Below are 19,329 nucleotides of genomic sequence, written 5' to 3'. Positions count from 1 at the left end.
AATAACAAACTATAAAATTCATATGTGGCATAAGGATTCTAGCCTAGCCTCTTCTGACACCTAGCTTCCTTTGTGTAGGACCTCCTCCACCCAATATGGAAGCATTCAGACCCTGTAGTCTGAAGTAGTAGACTCTAGGAACAGTTACATCAAACAATCTGCTTTTTGTCTAGCAGTGGCGTAGCGTGGGGGGTGGAGGGGGGGCCGGCCACACCGGGCGCAACCAGTGGCGTAGCGTGGGTTATCAGCACCCGGGGCAAGGCAAGTAATTTGCGCCCCCTAACCCATGGATTTGCGCCCCCTAACCCGTGGATTTGCGCCCCCTAACCCGTGGATTTCCCTAACCCCCAGATGTTGCGCCCGGTGCGGCCGGCCCCCCCTGCACCCCCCACGCTACGCCACTGGGCGCAACATCTGGGGAGGGGACACGCTCGCACTCGCAGCTCTCTGCCCCCTGCTAAAATCCACAGGTTAGGGGGCGCAAATTACTTGCCTTGCCCCGGGTGCTGACAACCCACGCTACGCCACTGTTGTCTAGCCCAGGCCTAAGCAATCCTTTGGCATGTGGTGCTAGCCTTGAAGCAGTGGTAGCTGCTGCCTATTGGATGGACAGGAGACCAACAGTAGGTGAAGCCAGAGCCAATGACAGGCAGACCTACCCTCTGGTTGTAATAAGGTGGGCAGGTGGGGGTTGGCTGAGATCAAAGCGAGGTTGGTGGGGCAATGCTTTGCAGGCCAGCAAATCCTCTGGCTCTTTGTTTGCCTATTTATAATTTTAAGCTTAAAGGTAAAGGCAAAGGGAACCCTCACCATTAGGTCCGGTCGTGGCTGACTCTGGGGTTGCGGTGCTCATCTCACTTTATTGGCTGAGGGAGCCGGTGTACAGCTTCCGGGTCATGTGGCCAGTATGACTAAGCCACTTCTGGTGAACCACAACAGTGCACGGAAACACCATTTACCTTCCCACCAGAGCGGTACCTATTTATCTACTTGCACTTTGATGTGCTTTCGAACTGCTAGGTTGGCAGGAGCTGGGACCCAGCAACAGGAGCTCACCCCGTCGCGGGGATTCGAACTGCCAACCTTCCGATCGGCAAGCCCAAAGCTCAGTGGTTTAGACCACAGCACCACCTGCGTCCCCTAATTTTAAGCCTAATGGTGATTTATTTACAACATCTTTCTTTACTATGTTGTAGGAGATAGGTAGAAATATAGATACATAAAAGAACGCAAATTTCTCACTGCATCTTTCTGTTTGTTCACTTAAAGAAGGTAGATTTCCCAGGGGGCCATTGAGTATCCCCCCCCCCCCGAAAAGGGAGCGGTAGGCCATATAAGAGATAGAATCCTGATCCCTCCTGGTGTGCAGGGCGTGGGGGCTTCCCAAGTGGCCATTTTCAGCAGCCATTTTTAAGGCTAATGCAAGATGTTGATTCTAGTAGAATGATCTATATGTTGATGAAATGATGGAAGTTGGTGGTGGGAAATAGGAAAATGGTGGAGGATTTGCAGCGAGGTAAATCGAGGGAGGAAGTGAGAGCTGGACCATAAGGAAGTGAGAGCTGGACCATAAAGAAGGCTGATTGCCGAAAAATTGATGCTTTTGAATTATGGTGCTGGGGGAGACTCTTGAGAGTCCCATGGACTGCAAGAAGATCAAACCTATCCATTCTTAAAGAAATCAGCCCTGAGTGCTCACTGGAAGGACAGATCCTGAAGCTGAGACTCCAATACTTTGGCCACCTCATGAGAAGAGAAGTCTCCCTGGAAAAGACCCTGATGTTGGGAAAGATGGAGGGCACAAGGAGAAGGGGACGACAGAGGATGAGATGGTTGGATAGTGTTCTCGAAGCTACCAGCATGAGTTTGACCAAACTGCGGGAGGCAGTGGAAGACAGGAGTGCCTGGCGTGCTCTGGTCCATGGGGTCACGAAGAGTCGGACACAACTAAACTACTAAACAACAACAACAAATTGAGGGATAGCCAACATAGTGCTCTCTGGATGTTGCTGGGCTCAGCCCCAGCCAGCATGGCCACTGGTGAGGATGAGGGGAGTTCTGGTCTACAAACATTTGGAGGGCACCATTTTGGCTACCGCAGGATAAATTCATGAATCGCCCATTGAAGGACCTGCCTGTGTTGTGTTAATTATGTAGCTTGCAGCCAGGTCAGGGGATAAAAAAAGGGATCCTAGATGTGGGGGAGATTTTCAAGCCTTCCTTCACTATTTCCCCTCACACTACATTTAGAGACGGCGGGTGAAATCCTTCCATTGGTGCTAAGGGGAGCTCCTCCCACCCCAATAATTTAATTGCGGCCTATTTGTGTAATTTTCTTTGGGGTCGCAGCTGAGGGGTTTTTTTAAAACCCCGTGATCTCAATGGAAATTGCCTCTTCCCCCATACCTCCACCTGCCCACCTAGGATCGAAAAAGTCTCTGACTATGGCTACAAGGCAATAAAATAAAATAATCATCAAATAACGTGTAGTTAAGCCCACAGGCATTCAGCTTCTATGTGAATCCGTTTCTTTCTCTGTGTTCTTGTGTCAAACCACAGCTGTGTGATGGGCAAAGGAAAAGCACAGCTCAACTTTTGGGAGGAGGGTGCTTTAAAATGTCATTTGCTACCCAAGTAATTGAAATCTCAGGCGAAAGATTTTGTCACAAAGTACATGATGTTGCAAGGCTGAGGTTTCTTCCTCTGGAGCCTTGTGGTGAAACACTGAGCTTTGTAAATTTTATGCTTGCTGCCCAAACTTGATAGACAAATATTGTTCTTTTTATAAAAGATAAAATTTCCAGAGTGAGGATGCTGTGAATTTTCAGCTACATGGCTAATGGTAACAACTGACTTGTCTTTGCAAAAAGAAACCTGAAACTTCTGGAAACAGGTTTTTCAAGTCAAAAACAAGAGTATACTATTCAGGAGCAGCACTTTTTTTCTAGAAAAATACAGTAGTGCTGGAACTCACCATGAACACCTCCCTCGTTCTCTTAGAATGGCAATGGTGCCCACCTGAGAGGTGCTGGAACTGAGTTCTGGCTGAAAAAAGCCCTACAGTGGTGCCCCGCAAGACGAATGCCTCGCAAGACGAAAAACTCACTAGACAAAAGGGTTTTCCGTTTTTCGAGGCGCTTCGCAAGACGAATTTCCCTATGGGCTTGCTTTGCAAGACGAAAACGTCTTGCGAGTTTTTTCCCTCCCCCCCTTTTTCTAAGCCGCTAATAGCCGCTTAGTCGCTAATAGCCGCTAAGCCACTAATAGCGCTAAGCCGCTAATAGGGGTGCTTCGCAAGATGAAAAAACCGCAAGACGAAGAGACTCGCGGAACAGATTAATTTCGTCTTGCGAGGCACCACTGTATTTAGGAGGGACACAAAGACATAGAGGCCTTAGGCAGGGACGGGGAACCATTTTCAGCTCAGGCGCTGCATTCCCTTCTGGGCAACCCTGAGGGGCCACATGCTGGCAGCAAAACTAACAATCAATTTTACCTCAGTACTGTAGGCTTCCTTTTCCACACAGCTTTCTCTTTCCTCCTTCCAGGCAAGCAAGAAGTATTATCAGCATCCAAGGACACAGGCAAATACACTAAGGGAAGGTGCAAAGTAGAAACAAGAGAGGCTTGAGGCACCTCATCCCTACTTTGAGGAAGGATAAAGTCTACTAGTCAGACTGCAATGGCTTGACTGGTGGGGCTCTAATTGGGTCTGCCAGGCCTCTCCATTTCCTCTGGGCCACCACTTCAGTCAAAATTCAGATTTCTTCTCAGTTGGCAAAGCTTGCTATATCACCACCCAGCCCACACGGTTCTTGGGAGGCTTCTCTGGGCTACTCGGAGAAAAGCTGAGACAAAAATAAAGTCAACATAGCCATCAGTACTGAAGTTGTTCATCGTATGCAGCTTCCATTATAATCAACCCTCATTGGGGTGAGTAGATTGATGAAGGCTTTGAACCCTGTGCTGTAACCAGGGCCAGCCTGCCCATGAGGCGAGGCGAGGCAGTCACCTCAGGGGGCAAATTCAGCCTCCTCCTCAGGCTGGGTTGGTGGCGATTATAATGGATACAAGTGAGGCACCACATCAAATTGTTGCTGGTAAGCATGCATTACCCAAGCCTGTGGCTTGAAGCAGGTGAGGCCTGAGGGAACACCTGTCCTTCTGTGGAAGGATGGCACCCTAGGGTCCCCTCACAAAGGAGAAAGCTTACCTTCACAAAGAGTTATGGTTCTGTTTTCCTCAGCGGAGCTACTAGTCGACCCATCTTCTTCCCCATCTCTCTCACCACCTCCTAACATCCATCTAGACTTTCTCCTCTCGGCCTCCCTCTTTCTTCTCCTCTCGTTACTTTTTGCTTTTTCTTCCTCTTGAGCATTGACACATCTGTCCCCTTCCCTAGCTCAATTACAGTTCATATAAAAACCTTGGATTTCTCCATCGATTTCTGCAGGCAGCTCTCACGTCCATCCCTGGGGCCATTCAAAAATAACTTCTCAGTGTGAACCAGAAAATGAAAATGAGATGGTTCCTTCTATCCATTTTGTTTCCATGTTTCTCTTCCTGTTTTATCCCTGTTTGTTTTAACTTTTGTGAACCCAGTATCACACTCTGTGACATATAATTCAACATACATTTGTCCTGGTATTTTCATGCCCCTCCTATGAAGTTGGGGCAGTTCAGCTTAATCACATCAGGGCATGCCATAAGTTTAACATGCACAATATGGAGATGGAAGAGAAAACTAAATGCAGGCCTGCTGTTTTTATGGCACCCATGTTGGTGGGGGGTTTTTTGTGTGTGTGTCCCCCCCCCCCCCCGTAATATGCAATTTCTGTCCCCTAATGTGCAATTCCATCCCAGTGGTCACCGGTAAAGGAAAAGTGATTGCAGAATCACCTGACAGATATTAAAATAGACCTGTGGTCAACTCTAAATATTATATGATTCTATTCTGCCATGGATGCTTTAGTTGAGATCCCTATATTGCATGGCCTTGGGCTAGATAACCCCTAGGTTTCCTTCCAGCTCTACAATTCTGTGATTCTATTACCAGTAGACTTTGCTCGAGAAGTCTAAGGAAGTCAGCGCAGTTCTGAAATCAGTGCAGTTTTAGATGGTTCAGTCCACTATCTGGATCCAAAATGGCATCCAAACATATCCAGACATAGATGAAAACCTGCTCCTTGGTCTCAGGAACTAGGAACTATCTGGCAAAATTTGGTCTATATTAAGAGGTGTCCAAATGTTAGTTGGGGGGGGGGGGAGACAACTTTCCAAAATATATAGATTTGATTTTTACCAAATATTCTAACCCAGGGGCTCTCATTGGGTCTGCCAGGCCTCTCCATTTCCTCTGGGCCACCACTTCAGTCAAGCCACACCCACCTGCCCGGCACATGACATCATATATGACAGCAGGTATGGAGTGGGTAGGAACCTGGCTGTGCCTGCAAACCCCCATGCAAAGCATTGTGTATGGCAGCTCAGCAAGACTCTAAACACACTCACTTTTCTTTTGCCATGTTCCTATGTCATATAGAAACAACAGGGGCCAAACTGGATATAATATTAAATGTGTCATTGCATTTAACATGCAGAGTGGTGTGTGTAATTATCAGGATGACAGCAGGCAGGAAAGAGGGAAATTAACTCTTTCCTCTACTGCGGTCCTGATGATAACTCCTCCTCCGATGGTGGTGTCTGTATTGGGAGGAAATCCCTCATTGGCGTCAGTGGGGGGCTTCCCCACCACAGATCACAGCAGGTGAGGAAATGGTTACCCCCACCACCACTTTCATGCCTGCTAGTCCTGTTAATTATCACCCCCTCCCAGCTGTTATTTTCACTGAAACAAAACAAAACCCAGTATGTTAAATGCAACTATGCATTTAATGTCATATCTAATTTGGCCCTAGGAAACATTTAAGCACATTTGAAGCCTGCCAACTCCACTTCCCCTTTTTGTTGAAGCGAATGTGCCCTTGCACTCCATTGTTACAAGCCAAGTTCTAATTGGAGACCAATAAGAAATGGCACATTCTACGCACCTAGTGCATTTCAAGTCTGATACCATCTGCCAGCAACGAACAGCATATTTTCAGGAGCCTGTTATATAAAACTTGCTTAGGCTGTAATTAAGACCACAGTAAGCACTTGATTTTGTTTATGAAATATGCAAACAAATGCATTTGTTAACTGCAGTCACTCAATGAGCCAAATACGTATTTAATCAAGAGGCTACAGTCTTCTCTTAGAATATGCACTGCACTTCTGTCTTCTGCATTCTTGCTGATGGGAAAATTATTGCCCCGAGCACAGAAACAAAACCATGGCAGCTGTTTCTAAACTATGTACTTGCTTCACTTTAGCTCTTTGGCTAGAATAGATCGCGTCTGTTCCTTTAACACCAGAAAACTCAGGGGAGTTACAAAAGAAACAAAAACTCCAAACACCCTAATCTGGTGGTTCCTATTATGCAGTATATAGAATGATCTCCAGGGTGAATTAAAAATAATCTTATTTAGTTTTTGAACAATGCGCACATGTGCCATCCAAAGTAAGCACCATCTTAGAAGAGCATTCCCTCTTCGAAAATGGTGCCTGCTGCGACACATTCTGTAAAAACAAAGAATGCCTTTTCCTTCAGTGCTATGGTTTGACTCACATGCACATTTATGCAGATCTGATTAAATTACATTCAAATTAAATTGATTAAATGAAAATGCATGTTGCCTAGTCCATGCAATTCCATTGATCCGAGTGACAGGATAGCATGTGTGAATGAGGGACTCCATACATGAAAATGACTGGGTCAAAGACAGGGGTGGAGTGGGATGTGGGAGCGTATAGAAGACACTGCTCAAGCAGCATCTCATTATTACAAGTGTTTATTTGCCTGCAACCCCAAGACCCCTAAAAGAAGTTTCACTCTTCACACATTTCTCACCAAGGACTCACTGAATGTGGTAAGCGAGTGTTGCCAGCCAACCTTCCCACCACCAACATTGTGGGAGGCGTCCCAGTGGGATGCTTAGGAATGGCTCTCAGTTACACAGACAGCCTAAGAGGTGTAGCCGTACCCTCCACAGAACGCTATTTCCCCCAACAATTCTTATCCAGAGTTTTTCAGAGCCAGCAGAATCAAGGCCACAGCAGCTTTGTTTTTTTAAAGTTCATTCATTCAATGGGATGAACAGGACTCTCTTGTGTCGTGATGCAATGTAAGAGCGAAGGCGTATGAATCGCCATGCTGAGAACAATATCCTGGGCACATGCTCCCCATCATTTCTCTTCTTCTTACCATGCATCTTATAAGGCAGGGTGAAAATTAGCTTGATTAGCAGTTAATTACACTGACTCCTTGCTCCGGGATGGCAGCCAAGGCAGGAGGAAGCCACATGCTCTTCAGTGCGATTGCTTGAGGCAGACATCTGGGTGCATTTCTCTGAATGTTATCTGGACATCACATTGGTGTATGTCACTTTTCCTCCTCTCAGCTTGTGGTGTATTCTAACCTTGCTATCTTAGGCTAATTTTTTAAGCATTGGTTCATAGGGACGTTTGGCTCCGAACAGGGAACCAGATGATAGGACTTTCTCATTCCCCATTTCTACAGTTCTAAGGCTACCTGAGCCTTACATAATTTGCACCTTCCTATTTTTGAGTTCCATGGCAATTTCTGCTGTCACATGATAGATTGTGCAGACATGCACAATCTAAATGCACATTCAGATCCAAATGAGCACGCAAGTGTGAATGCTCGGCTGCTTCAAATGAGATGCACATTCCAATATGTGTTTCGATGAATCTCTATCTATGTACTAAGGTGTGTGTTGTTTACGTGTATTTTGTGCTGAATCAGGCCTGCTCTCATCTGCCCCCCCCCTCCAGTCCTTTTTAATACAGTGGTTCCTCGGGTTTAGAACTTAATTCGTTCTGGAGGTCCGTTCTTAACCTGAAACTGTTCTTAACCTGAGGCACCACTTTAACTAATGGGGCCTCCTGCTGCCGCCGCACGATTTCTGTTCTCATCCTGAAGCAAAGTTCTTAACCTGAAGCACTATTTCTGGGTTAGTGGAGTCTGTAACCTGAAGCGTCTGTAACCTGAGGTACCACTATACTGTATTTGCCTGTTCTATAGGTCAGGGCTCTCATTTTTTGCACTTCTGCAACGTGGAGTTTTCTTAGACCCTTGACAAATAATTCCTCCTCCTCCTCCTCCTATTGGTAGCATAATTTATAACAGCATTGAAACTAGCACTCTTTGCCACATTTAACTTTATTTCTTTTCATTATGTCTGCTAATTTCCCCACACATTCTCTATTCCTTCTTTCTAAACTGCAGGTCTCAATTTTATATGAGAGAGAGAAGGCTAGTATAGCTTTCAGTACACATTATTTTAAGCATAAAGATTAAGACCATCTCTCACTGTGCAGAGGTCAAACTGTCAGACGTGCGCAAACTTGCATAATTACATCCATTCACCTTTCATTAATTCAGATATTATGTGACAAAACGTGCTGTCTCAAAGGAAGGATGAACCTTAACACAAGAAGATTCTGAAGTGGCCAAGTCTAACTGATGCTTGGAAATAAATTAGCAGATGTGCAGCACAGTGCTAGCAAATAAATTCAACTGTGTTTCGTGGCTCTTTGTGCCTGTAACCCATTTTTTTCTGAACATCTGAAGGTTTAAAACATTGCTGGGAGAGGGGGGAATGTGCATGAAAGTCCCACACCCCAACATCCCTTGGAACACAATAATTTCTCTGCAGACCTTCATGCATTTAGACCTGAACAGGGGTTCGAATTGTGTTTGGTTGAGTGTGCTTAGAAACCCTTTGCCTATGCACCCAGAGATACTGGGAGTGGAGCTTGTATTAATGCCCATCGCCACATTTTAAATCCTCATGCGTTCATGTGAACACGGGTGAATGGGTGGGAAAATCCAAATTTACATGCATGAGCGTGCACACACATTTTTTTAAAAAAGTACCTGATGCCAGAAAAAGAGATGGGACAATACTTCTGTTGAGCTCAGGTACTGAAATGTTTGTACTAGGAAGTGAGATTAAAGCGGGCCTAATAGCAAAAGAACATATGAAGGAAAACACCTGCCTGGATGCTGCCTGGCACATTTACACTGGTGGAAGTTCACAGTGTTTTTCGGTTGCAATTCTCAACAGTTCCTAGCAATTGGCCATACTGGATGGCTGATTGGAGTTGAGTTCAACCATAACTAGATGCCCACAGGTTTCCCATTTCTGATTACAATACAAGGCTAAGAGCACCAATCTTGAGATAAACTAGCTTTCTATTCCATCCAGCATGGCCAACTGCTAGGAAATATGTGAACAGCATTTGGAGGGCCACATGTTCATCATCCTGGGTCAACAATGACTGGCAGTTTTCCACGGTTTTAGAGAGCACTTTTGCAGTCCAACTTAGAAAGACCAGGGACTGGCATGCAAAGTATGCGCTCTATTTCTGAACTACCTGTACAGCCATTCCCCTTCAAAATGACATGGAAATAAATGACAGCTGCTGATGGCCCTTCAATTTTGAAAGAGCTGAATCTGACTGTGAGGTTAACAATACACTATTGACACAATATCATACAATGTGGTGGAAAAGCTTTTGGTAAACCTTATGCTAAGTCGTCGGGCATAAATCAGAATACTGAACAGAGTGCTCAGACACATTTTTGCTCTCTTTACAGCCAACTGAATGTCATCAATGATGGTATATTCTTTGCATGGAAAGAAAAAATCAGTATTTGCAGCCAATTGAATTTTCCAGCTTTCTAGTATGTTAGTTGAGACATACTGGTTATCATGCTTCTCTATTGCAAAGTATAAATGAAAAAAGATGTAATGTTTAATCCTGCTAATCTTAATGGTGGTGTTATTTAAAATTCACTGTAAAAAAGAGTGGAGAAGCTAGAAGCATTTTTTGTAGTCCAATTCTAAAGATAAGTAAGGCTTTGACAACCTATCAAGTGACTACAGTGAAAGGAGCAACAGCAGCGGAGAGTGCTGATATGCTTTTCAGCTGCAACCTGATTATGAGGTTACTAGCAAATATGAAGTGTCTAGGGTGTCACTGATACAGCTGGCTTCCTGAGTGCTGTGGTTAAATCCCTGGTCTAGAACATTCCCTTTATTCTGCTATGGTGATGCAAACCCAATACAGGCAGGGTTGTCCCAACACGGTAATTTGTGTCCCTGCTCACTATAGGCTACATTCCAACTGGATGGCAGGGAAGGGGTTCTCTATGGAGGAGATGCATGGTAGAGAAATGACCCTATGGTCTCCTTGGCTTCAGTACCTATTACTGGACACAAAGTATATATTCAAGAGGAAAACAGGATTTTTGAGAACGTTACGAAAAAGGGGGGAGCCTACATTTTCAATGTTAGAATCCTATTTACATTGGAATTAATTTCCTCTCAATAATATAAACATGTAGTAGAAGGAACTAAACCTTGTATTGATTAAGGTTCCAAAGGATTTGTGTGAAGTAGCCACTGGTTTCACCAATTCCTTGTTAAGCTTAGCATTTTTGTAACACAACACTTAATTTGAAATACCATGTTTGCAAACAGAACATGCATTTTTTTAAAAAAACTGAGTATTGTTTTGACAGTGAATCAGTCTCTAAGTCTGTCACATATTAAACACCAAGGCCTCTTTCCAGCTAAATTTAGTTGTGATTGTCTTACTCTATTGCAGTGCTGTAGCTACAGGGGTGCTAGCCATGTTTTCTGCCCCATGTGAAGCCTCCAGAGGGGAGCCACTGAGGCTCCCAGCTTTTGTGTGTGTGTGTGTGTGTGTGTGTACACAAATGTGCAGGGGGGATGCCAAACTGAGTCTTTGTCCTGTGTGAAATAAAGCCTAGTTTTGCCCCTGCTCTATTGATATCAGCTTGGACTCCAGTGTCCTTCACAAACATGTTGAGCTGTATTGGAAGACATTTGTCTATGAGACTGCAGACTGTGTGTGGATTCTGGAAACACATGGGTAGGGCCAATTGAATGAATATCTCCTATTCTCATTTCTAATTGACTACTGATCCGGTGGGATAAACTCACTCCATGGGCCCAGATGATATGGTTAGAACACACACACACACACACACACACACACACACACACAGTAAGAAATGACTCTCATGACTCTCTCTCTCCATGTATACGTAAAGGGAATCATGACACATTCTCTCTGAGTCAGAGCCTACGCCAGTGATGTTGCATATCCAAGATTATAAAAAGCATTAACAGCTATATACTGTGTACCATAGATTTACAGCCAGAGGGTACAATCCCCAAAAATCTAGGTGTCCCTAAATCCCATTGGAGTCACTTCTACATGAAAATTAAAATGATTTCAATTGGTCCTTGATGTACTAGGCACCCATTTTGTGGCCCACCATCATCTAAAAATAGAAAATATGCTTCCATCAATTACGGTATTTATAGCCATTCTGTAATGAAATGGAAGAACTTCTCAATATACACTAGAGAGCTGAAAATGTGAACATAAATGTGAACATATCTGAATTATTATTTTTTATTAAAAAATCATTTATTTTATTAAATAATAGCTCCATATTCGGTATCACAATGTTCTTTAGCATGGAATACACATGACTTAACATGTGTACTTATAATATATCTGCAGATCCACCTAGGTATAAAGCTTTACTAAGTTACTAAGTGCACTACACAAAAGCTAAGAATGCAGTAACTCTATTGTACCACTGGAGGGAATGCGTTTTACAAGGCATATTTTACATTGAAACTTCACAAAAAATAAAACCAAGTTCTGGGTTAGAATCTAGTGGAATTATCTGCTAGTAGACTAGGGCAACCAAAAAGAAACATTCAGCAATGGCAAATATGGCCTGACTGATAAATCTAATAAGCAAAGGCCACAGAGCCTCTCTAAGGAGATTATTAGACTTTTAGCCCACAATCCACAGATAGGCTTCCCCTGCACAAACCTCAGTGACATGTTGTGCAAGAAAACAATTGTGCCCATTTGAAAGGGAGGAGAGGGGCTTGTGCAAGCCCAGTTCCAGGTAGCTGTGCCCTATATATGAGAAGCCCAATCATGATAAGATGGTCTGGGTCCATGGAGAAAAAATAGGATATAAATTATAAAAATATGTAATTAAATAATGGGAGATATACAAGTGGGGCATTCCATCTGCACAATGGACTTCTGCTTTCGCAAACAGGATAATCTACTATACTGGGTTGAGTAACCCTCTGGAGCAGATGGAGGCTGCTAGAGGAGGGGAAGAAAGGGAATCCCAATGCACCCGCTGGTGCAGTGTTGGATCTCATCCACAAATAATGAAAAGAAAAATAAGTTGCTCCATATATGTGGTTTTAAAAGGGCAGATAAAATCTTTACTTAGAAAGGTAATACTTATTCCACCCCCCCCCCCATTGTAAGTGGATGATGACTGCTTGACAAGCTACTCATCAGAAAACAATTATTTGGAACAACAGGGTTAAAGACTATCAGCCCATGTTTTACAATCCAGCGTGAACTGAAGCTCTTATTAATCTGTATTCAGAAGAGCACAGTTCAATGCATCTGATTACCACATCACTTGCCTTTCTGGATCAAAGCATCACTATGCAAACTATTGCTTGCAACGCCCAGGAGCCAAGTGTTTTGTAAAAAAATAAAAATAAAATCAGAGACATTGTGGGAGCTCAACAATCAATAATGTTAAGAGCACATTTAAGAATAACAAACTGTAATCTTACTGAGGTTTAGCCACAACCAAGAAGCACGGACCTCTCTTATTGCCTTAGTTTGCAGCTGCCTTCTCACTGAAATGTCTTTATGTTTTGATATTTGCTGGTGCTGGTTTTGTATTTAAGCCAGGCAAAGAAAAAGAAAGGAAGGAAAGTATGACAGATTATTTAACCACTCTACAATTTAGCACCCCACCCAAAGAAACAAAATGAGCATGTATAGTGTAGATCATTTTCGTAATCTTTATATAGCTCGTATCAGTAAAGGGAACAATTAATGATCATTTCCCATGATAATAATCTCACACTGTGGACAGTGAAGAATGTCACAGAAGATTGCCCACTTGTGCCTGAGGAATTCTACAAGCAAAGAGGCCGTCCCATTACATTCAATGAAAGACAAGCGCTCAGTGCAGCACCCAATACTTCTGCATACAGAGCATTTATCTTCTCATTGAAAAGAAAGTACTTGTGCATGATGTATTTGAAGCTGTTTTTTTTTTTAAAAAAAAAACCCTATCAATTTACAGAGAAAAAAAATTACACAAAAGCTACACTCATCAAGTAGCTCTGTTTATGAATAGTACGAGTACGGATAGCAATTTGAGATGTATGTTGTTCCCTCTATCAAACTGCTCTTCTTAGAAAATAAAACAGTGTGATCCAAAACAGATACCCACCAACTTGAAAAGACTGCATGAGGAATCTTGAAAACAAATGGAAGTCAACTGCAGTAGCCTTTAATAGAGGTAGCATTATTAGAATTAGTTGTAGAACAGAGTGCAGCTGAGAGGCATAAATACACAATAGTACAAGGCAAACCTGACAATCATTATAGTCTTTACCACATTTTTCCTTCAGAGATTAAGAAAATATATAACTCCCTCATGTGGCAATAATGCCCTTTTTTTCTCTTTGATTAACCCAATTCCAAGGCTATTCCCTTCAGCACAAAAAACAACACTTTTCTTGCAGTTCCTAAGCACGGAGCACATTTGAAAAATTGTTCTATTCTAATGCTTCACACTAAGGGTAGCTTCAACCAGCCCCCTCCCCCTTCTCAACCCCCACAGATAATCATTCACTGAGAATACAGTGCTGCTCAGTTGTCTGAAAGGGTTCAGTGTGCAATGGACAGTGATGCCACTATTGGATCAGAAAACTAAATTTTTACAGCCCGTTTCAAATTCAGTCAGTAGAAAACACACAGCAATTCCTTATCACCCCAGGCAACAATGTTGTGTTATAATCTCACTACATAGGGACCCCCAAAATCTGCAAAACGGGCTCTGCATAAGGAACACCTGTGCTCTGCAAGCATGTAGATTTTCCCCAGTCCCAACAGTCCATGTGCAGTTCCAGCCCTTAACCAGAAACCTGCAGACAGCAGGATGTAGATGACATTTCGTTGCATTCATGGAGCCTATCCTTTTTCCAAGCACATGTTGCGTGCCAGGGACGACTCTCAGACCTATTCCTCTTGTGTGCCTCTGAGCAGAGACAACGACGTTTCTCTTTTTAAAAGATGGAATGGACCCTTTGGGATGCACCATTTTTAAAAACTGATAGGCATTTTCCACCCTGTGTATGTTCCCCTCGCTGAAGCGCAATATACAACTTGTACTGGTTTGCAGGTGAATATATGGAGCGAGCAGCTATCAAGTGACTAGCAGCTACATTTATGCTACGTAAGCTGTTTAGAAAAAAGTAGCAAAAGTCACAGAGGCCAGTATTCTGCTGCCTTCACCACATTCACAACACTTTGTAAAACGGTTCTGAAAATCATTGACTGAACTGTAATCTGGACAGCGAGACAAAGAAAGAACTCCTTTGCTCATAGCTTTGGGATATTGTATTAGTAAAAAAGCATACTATATCTTCTTAAATAAATATATCCTATTTGTGGAATCACAGTACAATCCAGGGAAAAATACTGTCATAAGTACAACAGCATGATATAAGCTCCACAAGATTTTACATCAAATTTGGTCTTGTATCTGGAATACAACCTAATGGGAGAATCAAAATCAAATGTACATGTTAAATACTTTGCAGAACTCCCCTCCCCTCCCCTCCCCCTGTAATACAGTACTAACACAATTACATGAAAATGACATTACAGTATCCTTCTCCCAGCTGATTCTATGCTTGCAGTATCAGCTTCTATGTATATACCTCAAAACTACATGAAATATCAAAGGTCACTAAATAAATAAACAAAAACAAAGAAAATGGGATAGTGCTAAATTTACACATTGAGAAATATATCCTCACTTCCATTAAGAAACCATAGAGGAGGGTAAGAATAATTTGTTTTATCTTATTTAAATTTTTTCTTGTAAAAAAGAAAGACATACACAGGTTCAAATCTAGAGAATATGGTTAAATGCATAAATACTGATAGCTTTTGCTAAGTTAGAATGGGCTTGATAAACTATAATACAATAGAATCAGAATAAACATGAAAGCAGAGAACATAATATTTTGGTTCATTTGAAATAATTAAGGTGCAACATTGCTGTCTCTAAATGAATTCATGGACATAAGTTGATGGGTGACATTGCTGGTATACGAAAATACATGCCACAATTCTTTTTTTAAAAAAAACAAAAACACAAAACAATGGAAATTTTTAAAAAACAAATAAACAATTGAACAGTACATTGTTGGTTTGAATTTTTCTGTGCTAACAAATTTTCTTTCTACCTGAAATTAGGGACACCCATTCTAACAAATTCAGCGCTACAGCAAATCTCTCTATTGAAATCAAAACATTATTCTGAGGGGGGGAAAGCCACAGGCACCATCCAGCTGTAGATTCTCCTGCAAAAGCACCACTGAAATGACGGGAAACTGAAGAAAAACATGTACTGCTCATTCCAATGGGGTTTGTGCAAAGAGAACTTTGAAGTGGACTGCGCTTCGAATGGACTACAAAGCTTTGCAGGATTTCTGCTACTCTCAGTGCCTAACTGCTTAAAAATTAAGCATATCTACATAAAGGTTTATAAGCATCAGAAAACACTCCTTTTCAGTAAACTGACCCAAATCCAGTCCCTTGCCTAAGGGAAAGTTCATGAGGTTTAAGAAAGGAAGATAATCAAGGTATATTAATTCACATAGAAAAAAAGCTAATTTTATGCATCTTTTATAAATGTACCATTCATATAAAGAAATATTTTAGGAACAATATTGGAATTTAAATGGCAGAAGGTGGTACTCCAGCAAAAATGCATCTATTCTAATGGGTTCAACAGAGTTTGTATGTTAGTACGACTGTCAAGATGAAGAGGCTGCACCGTAAGGTATTTGGATTTCAGCTACTTACAATGTTTTAAACCATAGCCAGTACATGGCCTGGCATTCCCAAAGCCACCACAATATATGTCCAACAGTATGGCATGATGGCAGCATTTTGTTTTGTTAAAATAATTTAGAAAATGTTAACAAAATCAAGCTATTAAAATAGCACCACATGCTCCAGCAGCATGTGGAAGATTTTTCTACCTGAATTTTCTATTAAAAAAAATAGCATTTAACTGTCTCATTCTTGTTGAAGTTGCATTTTTCCTTCATCCAAGTCACCATTTGCATCTTTAAAGGAGTCTGTTTTTTGTTGTTGTTGTTGTTTTTACATGGGCTTGAAGTGACACTTTCCTTTTAAGTTGTCGTAATTTTTACAATGAGTATGATCTGTTTGATGTTGTTTCTGACACAGACACTGAAATACATGCATTGGTTACAACAATTAAAGGCTAAGCCAAGCAAGTTTCAAGAGTCACTTTTCATATGGCTATTAAATCCAATTACAAAAAAATCCCAAAACACACATCCGTTATCAATTCTGTCAAGTATAAATTAAGAAAGCCTGATAAAATTGTGTAAACTCTCATCATTTAGAGACCTAATCAATAAAAAAGGGGTCTCGCTGAACTGAACACTATCAAAATCCCACCAGAGAGAAGAAGACTCATAGAAAATTATTGCTGGGGTCTGGTCAATAGCATTTGGTTAAGTCTTTGTGCTATGATGCAAAATATGCAGGGAAACATCTTGTGCTGTGGAAGAAGTACCCTGTGTTGAATGTATAACTTCATGTCAAATTCTAATAGCAAATGAATATTTTGCTGCTAGGAACAATGTTGCCTCAATCCAGCCAGGGGCTATATGGATGAAGAAACAGGCTTCTATTTGTGTGTCCCTAGCTGGATGGGGCACAAACCAGTGTTGTGTGCACAGTTCCCTTTAATGATCCAACAGCTGGGCTGGGGGGCACTACCCCCAAAGCGAAAATCCTGCCAATCTGCTGTTGAACATCAAACAGCGAATTTGTGGGGCTAACTCTTGAGGGCTCTGTGCACACGCAGCCCTGATTGCTCCAGATGTGCCGTACTGGATCGTAGGCAACTGGTTAAAAGAGAAGTGGTTAAGAAACAGAAAGAAAAAAGTAAAGAAAGCTGGAATCTGCTCTGGCATGAGATGTGTGCATGAGAGTAAGTTAGAACATACAGAGTAAAGACAAGGAACATGAACTGGAAAGGGATCTGTCTGACAGCCTAAATTTAGGAACATTATTTCTCAATCATCACTCACTTACGCAACACTCAGCACTTAGCTATCCCAAACTATCATTGGCACTTACATACAACCAATGAAGCCAATTTAGACTGTGCATAGTATTTATGACAATTCCAGTGTCTGTAAAATGTATAATATGTTCATCAGTGTGCATGTCAATTGAAAATTCCCCCGCCCTGCCCCAAAGAGTGAAGTAATACTAAGGTCACTTCTGAACAACATATTAATAGTATTTTTTTTCCTGTTTCACTGCTTTAGTTCCCACATAGTCATTTTAGACCTCTATCCAAAAATAAATGAATCCTCCAAGGCTTGAAAGACAAATCAGTAATCTGCAGAATTGTTCTTCTCAATTTGCCAAACCTTTGTTTCAAATCATCCTCATTATTCTATGCTTAATTTAAAAAAAAAAAACCCAAGCAAAATAAAGTCTGTCAACATTTTTTTGCCAATAAACTCTACCATCCTGGTGGCAAATACAAAAAAGTGCAGAACTTATGGGCCATAGGGCCGCGCATATGCAACTAACAATGGTACGCTTGCCCCACGCTTTCTTGAATTCTCCAAACAGGTTCTTAAATTCACTCTAAAATATATAAATGTAGGCATAACCTATTATATAAACCATCTCCGAACTGAAATCTTCATGTACAAAAAGGACTAAGAATATCTAGTAACTAGTGCAGTGCGTCAGTTTCTCCCCCTTTCCTCTTCTGTATTTTTTTTCTTTTAGAGTAGCTAGTTATTATATGAAACTATTTTCCATATTCTGGTTGATAAAACAGATGCTGTGTGAGCTACAGTAAAGTCTGCCCTCTTCCATGTAACTATGTATTTACCACTTTAAAAACCTTCAATAGAAAGCAAAGCTCCAGGATCTTTTCATTTCTGTTGCTTAACAGAGAAAAAACAACAACACCCTTGTAGCAGATTCTTGCGCCCCAAACCGGAGGGGACCTGACCCAAGCTATAAGCGAAATCTGTGCTACCCTGAACACAAACCACTCATTTTCAGTCTATGGGTTCCTCCATCACATGGACTGACTAGCATCCGTTGGTAAAGACAAGGCTAGGATATTAGGTAAAGCACAACGTTTTACAATAGGGTAGAGTTTCACTGGTCAGCGCAGGAAATAAGCACTGGAGCCTGAGACATTTCTTTTGGCTGTCCATCACATGGGAGAGGCGCCGTTCTCTGATTTCTGCAAAGGAAGAACAGATGGAATGTCAACCTAGAATTAATTTGCAAAGTTACGTTTCCAAGCCCATGCAGCAGCCTCTAGTCCCTAAATCCATCTTGACACCTACTTTGCTTTCCCTAGCTACCGACCACTTTCTGGCCTTCTTGATCCTCCATTTCTACTTTAGTATGTGCCTCTCCAAACTCTTTTGGACTATACACCTGCTTCTGGCCCACTTTGACTAACAGCCAGCTTCTCCCCAAGCCCTGGTTCCTAGACCCTTGTCAAAGCCTGACAGATTTATTAATATCTCCTTTAAGGAATCTTTGCATTCTCGATGTTGCTTAAAACCTTAAAAATGCAAACATTTCATTTGGCTAGCAAAGATCACACGTGCATGGGAATTATAAAGGCAATCTCTTCCACTGACTAGGAATCAGGATCCTCAGTGCTCATTATATTTTGAAGTAAGTTTAATTAAAAAACGAGGAAAGTGCAGTGTTCAGGTGACCTTTGTTCCTGTTCTGTATCACAATCTTACTTTGCATCTGCCTTCTTTCCTTTTAACCTGAGGGATCTGAACTTGACATGCTGTGTCCTGGACATACACACCAACTTTAATTCCTGAATGCATATTCCAAATTTCACTCTGCTGTCTCAGGGTTCGAGAGAGTTAACGCATTACAAACCAACAAGCAGTAGCAAATGGAATGCTGAATGGTCAAATGAATACAAAGGCCTCACTGAAAGCTTGGTCAATAAACACAGCTCCCATCGTGCTCGCTAGTAAAGCGGAT

At 42.0% G+C, this 19,329-nt stretch overlaps 1 protein-coding gene across 9 annotated transcripts in view; it reads right to left on the bottom strand.

Annotated features, from left to right (window-relative positions):
* Window positions 1-13,491: 13,491 nt before the first annotated feature.
* The window catches only part of BBX (BBX high mobility group box domain containing), a 118,343-nt gene continuing 112,505 nt past the window's right edge, over window positions 13,492-19,329 (bottom strand). For all 9 annotated transcript variants that reach the window (XM_081859666.1, XM_081859663.1, XM_081859665.1 and 6 more), the window contains one exon: window positions 13,492-18,553. In XM_081859666.1, the coding sequence (XP_081715792.1) occupies window positions 18,466-18,553 (88 nt within the window). In that variant the 3' untranslated portion in view covers window positions 13,492-18,465. The remainder of the gene's footprint in view (window positions 18,554-19,329) is intronic.

The sequence above is a fragment of the Podarcis erhardii genome, assembly GCF_964252035.2.
Source record: "Podarcis erhardii genome assembly, chromosome: 4".
Lineage (NCBI taxonomy): Eukaryota > Metazoa > Chordata > Lepidosauria > Squamata > Lacertidae > Podarcis > Podarcis erhardii.
The sequence above is the reverse complement of the archived record's forward strand: the minus strand, read 5'-3'. Positions and strand labels throughout refer to the sequence as shown.